At 43.2% G+C, this 8405-nt stretch overlaps 1 protein-coding gene across 1 annotated transcript; it reads left to right on the plus strand.

The window, feature by feature from the left end:
* Position 1: 1 nt before the first annotated feature.
* Positions 2–5432, plus strand: LOC113161635 (stonustoxin subunit beta-like). Its single transcript, XM_026359375.1, has 5 exons — positions 2–155; positions 3219–3474; positions 3744–3798; positions 3930–3976; positions 4418–5432. Exons 2-5 carry the CDS (start codon positions 3228–3230, stop codon positions 4972–4974), a joined length of 906 nt encoding a protein of 301 aa, XP_026215160.1. The 5' UTR covers positions 2–155; positions 3219–3227; the 3' UTR covers positions 4975–5432.
* The last annotated feature ends 2973 nt before the right edge of the window (positions 5433–8405 follow it).

The following is an 8405-nucleotide window of genomic DNA, read 5'->3' on the forward strand; positions in this document are numbered from 1 at the left end:
GACCAGTCAGATTTCATACCTTATCGTTTCAAGGAAACGTTAATTTATCACCGTCCATCTGTGAAGTTATGAGGAAACGCAGCACAGAAAAACTGGCTGTTTAGAGAAAGAGTAGACACACCTGGTCAGGACACGGCGGAGCTGCTGAAATCTGAGTAAGTGGAACTGCTTCATTAGAGGAAATGAGAGTGTTTCAAGTGTATTTCATGTTTGTCAAATTGTCTCGAGCTGAATCTGAACGGGTTTCTTTAAAAATCAGACATTCACTGTCGTACCATAAAGGTTGATCTGGGATTTTTGTTCAGGGTTTAGTGACTGGAACAGATCAGAAAGAACCGTGCACAACACAGTTTGCACATGACGCTTCCTTTACATGAACTAACAAGATTAAACTCAAGATGCAGTTCTGGAGAGAAATTCTGGTTAGGGTTAGGGTTACTCACTGGTTCCTGGGAGGAAGTGGACTTCTGCACCTTCAGCAGCCTTTTCCATCTTCACGTTGCAATTTCCAAAGGGGACTAGTAAAAACCAAATTCCTGTTATTTTTATTATTATTATTATTATTATCAGTAGTAGGACTGGTAGTACTGGTAGTAGTAGCGGTAGTAGCAGTAGTGGCAGTAGTAGTAGTAGTAGTAGTGGTAGTAGTAGTAGTACTGGTAGTACTGGTAGTAGTAGCGGTAGTAGCAGTAGTGGCAGTAGTAGTAGTAGTAGTAGTGGTAGTAGTAGTAGTACTGGTAGTACTGGTAGTAGTAGTGGTAGTAGCAGTAGTGGCAGTAGTAGTAGTAGTAGTAGTGGTAGTAGTAGTAGTACTGGTAGTACTGGTAGTAGTAGCGGTAGTAGCAGTAGTGGCAGTAGTAGTGGTAGTAGCAGTAGTGGTAGTAGTAGTAGTAGTAGTAGTACTGGTAGTAGTGGTAGTAGTAGTGGTAGTAGTAGTGGTAGTAGTAGTAGTGGTAGTAGTAGTAGTAGTAGTAGTAGTAGTAGTAGTAGTAGTAGTAGTAGTAGTAGTAGTAGTAGTAGTAGTAGTGGTAGTAGTAGTAGTAGTAGTAGTGGTAGTAGTAGTAGTACTGGTAGTACTGGTAGTAGTAGCGGTAGTAGCAGTAGTGGCAGTAGTAGTAGTAGTAGTAGTGGTAGTAGTAGTAGTACTGGTAGTACTGGTAGTAGTAGCGGTAGTAGCAGTAGTGGCAGTAGTAGTAGTAGTAGTAGTGGTAGTAGTAGTAGTACTGGTAGTACTGGTAGTAGTAGCGGTAGTAGCAGTAGTGGCAGTAGTAGTGGTAGTAGCAGTAGTGGTAGTAGTAGTAGTAGTAGTACTGGTAGTACTGGTAGTAGTAGTGGTAGTAGCAGTAGTGGCAGTAGTAGTAGTAGTAGTAGTAGTAGTAGTAGTAGTAGTGGTAGTAGTAGTGGTAGTAGTAGTAGTGGTAGTAGTAGTGGTAGTAGTAGTAGTGGTAGTAGTAGTAGTAGTAGTAGTAGTAGTGGTAGTAGTAGTGGTAGTAGTAGTGGTAGTAGTAGTAGGGGTAGTAGTAGTAGTGGGTAGTAGTGGTAGTAGTAGTAGTGGTAGTAGTAGTAGTAGTAGTACTGGTAGTACTGGTAGTAGTAGTGGTAGTAGTAGTGGTAGTAGTAGTAGTGGTAGTAGTAGTAGTAGTAGTAGTAGTAGTAGTAGTAGTAGTGGTAGTAGTAGTGGTAGTAGTAGTAGTGGTAGTAGTAGTGGTAGTAGTAGTGGTAGTAGTAGTAGGGGCAGTAGTGGTAGTAGTAGTGGTAGTAGTAGTGGTAGTAGTAGTAGTGGTAGTAGTAGTGGTAGTAGTAGTAGTGGTAGTAGTAGTGGTAGTAGTAGTGGTAGTAGTAGTAGTGGTAGTAGTAGTGGTAGTAGTAGTGGTAGTAGTAGTGGTAGTAGTAGTGGTAGTAGTAGTAGTGGTAGTAGTAGTAGTAGTAGTAGTAGTAGTGGTAGTAGTAGTGGTAGTAGTAGTAGTAGTAGTAGTAGTAGTAGTAGTAGTGGTAGTAGTAGTAGTAGTAGTAGTAGTAGTAGTAGTAGTAGTGGTAGTAGTAGTGGTAGTAGTAGTAGTGGTAGTAGTAGTGGTAGTAGTAGTAGTGGTAGTAGTAGTAGTAGTAGTACTGGTAGTACTGGTAGTAGTAGTGGTAGTAGTAGTGGTAGTAGTAGTAGTGGTAGTAGTAGTAGTAGTAGTAGTAGTAGTAGTAGTAGTGGTAGTAGTAGTGGTAGTAGTAGTGGTAGTAGTAGTGGTAGTAGTAGTAGTGGTAGTAGTAGTGGTAGTAGTAGTGGTAGTAGTAGTGGTAGTAGCAGTAGTGGCAGTAGTAGTAGTAGTAGTGGTAGTAGTAGTGGTAGTAGTAGTAGTGGTAGTAGTAGTGTAGTAGTAGTGGTGGTAGTAGTAGTAGTGGTGGTAGTAGTGGTAGTAGTAGTAGTGGTAGTAGTAGTGGTAGTAGTAGTGGTAGTAGTAGTAGTGGTAGTAGTAGTAGTAGTAGTAGTAGTAGTGGTAGTAGTAGTGGTAGTAGTAGTAGGGGTAGTAGTGGTAGTAGTAGTGGTAGTAGTAGTAGTGGTAGTAGTAGTGGTAGTAGTAGTGGTAGTAGTAGTAGTGGTAGTAGTAGTAGTAGTGGTAGTAGTAGTGGTAGTAGTAGTGGTAGTAGTAGTAGTAGTAGTAGTAGTGGTAGTAGTAGTAGTAGTAGTAGTAGTGGTAGTAGTAGTAGTAGTAGTAGTAGTAGTGGTAGTAGTAGTGGTAGTAGTAGTAGTGGTAGTAGTAGTGGTAGTAGTAGTGGTAGTAGTAGTAGTGGTAGTAGTAGTAGTAGTAGTAGTAGTAGTAGTAGTAGTAGTAGTAGTAGTAGTGGTAGTAGTAGTGGTAGTAGTAGTGGTAGTAGTAGTAGTGGTAGTAGTAGTGGTAGTAGTAGTGGTAGTAGTAGTAGTGGTAGTAGTAGTAGTAGTAGTGGTAGTAGTAGTGGTAGTAGTGGTAGTGGTAGTAGTGGTAGTAGTAGTGGTAGTAGTAGTAGTGGTAGTAGTAGTGGTAGTAGTAGTAGTGGTAGTAGTAGTAGTAGGTAGTAGTAGGTAGTAGTAGTAGTAGAGTAGTAGTAGTAGTAGTAGTAGTGTAGTAGTAGTAGTGGTAGTAGTAGTAGTGGTAGTAGTAGTGGTAGTAGTAGTAGTGGTAGTAGTAGTGGAGGACTAGCAGTCTGCTTGACTTTACTGTGGCCCAGTTTAAATATGTTCTGATTTTCAGGGAGTCACCATGACAAGACAGATCTCACTGAAAACTCTGAAGAAACTGAACATAAAGGACTGGTGGCAGCAGGACGAGCTTCTGAAGGGGGACGATGCGATCGCTGTGGGCCGTGCAGCAAGACGACAGGACGCAGTGGATCTCACGGTGAGGAAAAATGAACCTTCTGGAGCAAGAGATGTGACCAAGGTGCCTTCAGAGAAGATCAATAGGAAAGATCCAGAGCAGAGCTCGACAGACACCAGATCAGAACCGAGTGAGTTACAGGAAGAAAAAAACATGATGTCACACTAGTTTATGAAATGCTTCGTGTGCTACATCAGCTGACAGTCACAGTACAAAATAGAACAAAATAAGACTTCAAAGATCAGACTGTGACTGACTCCTCAAAATCAGGATCATGCAGTCTGGCAGCAGTAGGACCGGTGGCTCCTGCACAGTCTGCAGGAGGTCGGGCTTGTTGCTGAAGGTGATGTGCACACACACACTAAGAGCTTTATTCTCTTCTGTCTGTGTTTGACACAGTGATGGTTCCAGTACCAGAACCACAGCCCATCACAAATCACCAAGACAAATTGACGTAAGTAAGCAAGAAAAGTTTTCAAAAGATTTGTAACAGTGCTTCACAAAGGAAAAATCCTGATTAAACTACAAACACAAAAAAAGTGAAGTCTATGAGCATGAAGCTTCTGACTGTATTTGTTCCTGCAGGGTGGGACATGATGGAAACAAGAAGCAGAAAACGGGTCTGAGGAGGTGTAAGTGTCCATTTCCTGTTCAATAAAAGAGGCTGTTCAGTTACAGAGACAGGCAGTGACCAAGTCAGAAGGAACTCAGCTGAGCGGACTTCCTTCCAGTATCCGCACAGTTTTATCTGTGTGAAACTGTAGAAAAAGGAACTTAGAGCAGACTGACGCAGTGTTAGAGAATTAGAACATTCAATTCAATTCAATTTTATTTGTATAGCTCCAAATCACAACAGAAGTCATCTCAAAATATGAGATGGAAACCTGAATGTTGACAAGGGATACAGAGACTTTGGTAGAGTCCTAGTTTTAGAGTTCCAGTCGTCACCCTGAGGTTCCCCCTGACCTTCTGGACTATTACACACCTGCTCCCAGGTGTCACTGCTGGACAGCGTGACGGTGGCCTCGAATGTTGTGTGATCACCTGCTGCTGTGTCTCGTTGTCTCCATCAGATTCCTGTCAACTCATAGTCGACACCAACACGATGAACAGAAACCTCAAACTGTCCGACAACAACAGGAAGGTGACGTGTGTGAGAGAGGAGCAGCCGCATCCTGACCATCCACACAGATTTGACGCCTGCCTTCAGCTGCTGTGTAGTAATGGTCTGACTGGTCGCTGTTACTGGGAGGTCGAATGGAAAGGATGGGTGGAAATATCAGTGAGTTACGGAGGAATCGGCAGGAGAGGAAACGGTGATGAGTGCAGGTTTGGATTTAATGCTCAGTCCTGGATTCTGGAGTGTTCCCAGTACGTTGATGGTTACTCTGTTCAGCACAACAGCAGAAGAACTGAGCTGTCCTCCTCCTCCGTCTCCGGTAAAGCAGCAGTCTACGTGGACTGTGCTGCTGGGACTCTGTCCTTCTATGAAGTCTCCTCAGGCAAACTGATCCACCTCTACACCTTCAGCACTACGTTCTCTGAACCACTTTATGCTGGCTTTGGCTTACTGTCACCTGGGTCCTTAGTTTCTCTGTATGCTGGGCAGGAGCAGGAACACACACAGTAGTTCCAGTTTGATCTTGTTGTGTTCTGTGTCTGCTGAGTACATGAAATCGAACTGTAAATCTATGATGGAGCACCACGCGTCAACAAACTCGTGTTCTCCTGAGGAGACTGGAAAGATACAGAACACCACCATGAACTACTGTCTTTGTACATCTGTACTTTTTGAAACTTCTAACTTCTACTTTCATCCTCTGATGTTGAATTTCATGTCCTGACTGGTCCCAGCTGTCAGAGAGACAGGGTACGTCCAGGACAGGTCAACGGTCTATCACAGAGAGACCAACAAGCACCCACGTCGTCTCATCATTTACCTACTGCATGTGTGCAGACTGTGGGAGCATGGCAGGAGTTACTGACAGCGTTCTCTGAGACCTTTAGGGTTAGGAGCTCTACATAACTGTGCACATTTGTGTTTGTTCTCTGTAAATAAAGGTTCTTGAAATAAAAAATAGAAACATGTCAGTGTTTTATGGTGTGTTTTTCTGATCAGCTTCTGTCTCCACTAATGAACACAGCTCTGTGTCTGTTCCTGCTGTGGCCTGCTCCCTGATGAAAGAACCCAGCCAGTGGATTTGAACCTGGTCCCGTGACTTGTTTTCATATTATTCATTTAATTGTTTTTACAGGAGATAATTCAGACACAGAGTTTACCTTGATTAACAGGGATTACCCAACCAGCAACAGTTTCACCCCGAGTCCATCAGTGAGATGAAGGTTGGTGGGGCTTTCTGAGGCCACACGTCCTGCTACAGTCTGTCTATGAATATGTGAAGAAGCTGCCTCAGAATTCTTAGTAAGTTCAGGTCAACAAAGAACAGTTAGTTAAGAGACGAGGACGAGCGCGGACAAGCAGAGATCAGAGGAGTTCGAAGGATGCTGAGCTGGAACTGGTCTCTCTGTTGGACCAGTGAGTAATACGTAGTGTTTGTGCTGTTGTGGACCGTCCACCGCTCCTGTCCACAGTCCAACAGCAGCTGTCGACGTCTGAATACGGGATGGTCCTGAGTCTGAGTGAAGAAAGTACAAAAGGCAGGACCTGAGCAGTGTGTCATCAGCTGTCAGTGGGTCAGTGGTCAGTTGGTCTGTGGTCAGTTGATAAGTGTTCAGTTGGTCTGTGGTGAGTTGGTCAGTGTGACAGGATCAGTCAGTGAATTACGCTCAGCAAGTGTGGGCGGAGCCAAATACCAATACCAAATCTGTCATAGTGTGGATTTAATGAAAGAGGATGTGGACACCTGAAATGAGGCCTTCATTTCCCCTCTATTTGTACACATGTCCATTTCTGCTCATGTGTTTTCTGTCAGTCTCTTTGTCCTCCATCATCATCAACATCAGCTCAGAGCAACTCCACAGCTCCAACTCCCAGTCTGCAGGAGAATCGACCATCACCAAGACTTGAGAGAGGGAAACCATAGCTTCAGTTTCTGAGTGACTCTTAAATGCATTTCTACGTCTTGTTCCGTTACCGACATTTCTTTTCTTCCAAGATTCAAAACTGATTTACCAATGACAAATACAGCACCAGAGTAATCTTAAAAATAAACAACACATCACTTTGACTTTGCCAGACTAATTGTGTGGTGAATTTTTTTTTTTTTTTCATCACTGACATTTAAATAATAGTAGAACAGAATCATTAAACCGAAAAGGGGAAAAACTCAGAGCTATAAATTCCCATAAAACCACAGGCAGTCAAATAGTCTTAGTGAAAGACTTTTTAAAATCTGATTTTATGCTTTCAAAGACCTTTTAGGACAAAGATCCTATAAAATGTTTAAAAAGCTAAAATGTGTCTTAACAACTGGTCACTATGTCTTCAATCAGACATGATACTGGTTTGGACATTACAGCCTGTTCTCATTCCAACATCATCACATAATGACCTCCCTCGATGTCGCAGATTGATGCTAAATGTACCGAGCAGCATTCAGTGTAAGACCCGGTGGGATGCCAGCTGACTGTGTGTCTTTTTTTATCTGAACCTTTTACCCTGAAGTTTCTGTGAGTAAAGTCAATCAAACCATGATGTCTCCACTTTTATGTCCAGTCATTTTGAGACTCCCAGGCAGCCACCTTCACTCCCATGGCATCAACGAGTCAATAATGACACCACAGGCGTTAGCATCATGAATGAGATGCCGAGTGAGATCAATAGATAATTGATGCAGAATACATCATAATACAGTTTGATACATGTATGAACTATGTTCCACTGTTATACAGAACCTAAAACATTTTGCTCTGTTTCATCAGCTTAAAATGTATAAACTGAAAAACAAGCAAAATGCTATATGGTGCTATTACCCAGTTCTAGGTTTTATAAAAGAAATCAATCAAGGCAACACAACACACTGATTTTAAACTTATCAATAGTGACTTCTATTGTTACGTGCTGTAAAGTTTTACAGGCAGTGATGATAATGTAGTTCTGCTTCGCCCCTAGTTCTCTTCCTGTAAGTGTTGACCTCTTTCTGGTAGCCCACAAACCGCTGCCAGCAGAAACACAAATGACTCATTTCACCTTGAAAAAGAAGCCACAGCATGAGTCATTTCAGTATCTACCACGTGTGTCCTCTTGTATCTGCCTAAAACATCATCATCTGAAATCAGATGGCACACCGCCCCCTCCCTCACTCATGCATCTTGTTTTTGTCCATTTAATAAAGCTTTAATTTTAATGCTCTTCTGGACATATTAGCATCTGTTCATCTCCTGCTCTCAAAAACACACGTACAGTATCTAAGCACATGTAGACACATGATACATGATCAATAGAGACAGAAGTAATAGTAACAGTCCCATTCTCCGCTATTTAGCCAACAATCGATTCCAGGCTGAGCCACATAGCCCACTTCAGTTCACTATCCACTCCTCAGTCCCTCCCCCGCACGAATCTGCCACCACCATAACAATCTCAGCTGAGCAGGTGAGAAGTCCCAGAGTCCTCAATGACTTCAGACCAGTGGCTCTGACATCACACATTATGAAGGCTTTTGAGAGGCTGATCCTGGAGTCCCTCCGACCTCTGGTCAAACCCTCACTTGACCCCCTCCAGTTTGCTTATCAACCTCAACTTGGAGTGGATGACGCCATCATACATCTGCTCCATCGCACCTACACCCACCTGGACAAGCCTGGGGCGTAGTGAGGATCATGTTTTTTGATTTCTCCAGTGCATTCAACACCATCCGTCCTGCACTGCTGGGAGAGAAATTAAAACACATGCAGGTCAACACTCCCCTGATTTCCTGGATCATGGACTACCTCACTAACCGCCCACAGTATGTCCGCCTGCAGAACTGTGTGTCTGACACTGTGGTCTGTAGCACAGGTGCTCCACAGGGGACAGTTCTGTCTCCGTTCCTCTTCACCCTGTACACCTCAGACTTCAGGTACAACTCAGAGTCCTGTCATCTTCAGAAGTTCTCTGAT

Source organism: Anabas testudineus, chromosome 1 (genome assembly GCF_900324465.2).
Source record: "Anabas testudineus chromosome 1, fAnaTes1.2, whole genome shotgun sequence".
NCBI lineage: Eukaryota > Metazoa > Chordata > Actinopteri > Anabantiformes > Anabantidae > Anabas > Anabas testudineus.

Coding starts and splice junctions, on each gene's coding strand:
- LOC113161635 (XM_026359375.1), top strand. CDS start 3,228: ATGACAAGACAGATCTCACTGAAAACTCTGAAGAAACTGAACATAAAG. Junction 3,799..3,929: donor AATCACCAAGACAAATTGAC/GTAAGTAAGCAA, acceptor TTGTTCCTGCAG/GGTGGGACATGATGGAAACA. Junction 3,977..4,417: donor GAAAACGGGTCTGAGGAGGT/GTAAGTGTCCAT, acceptor TGTCTCCATCAG/ATTCCTGTCAACTCATAGTC.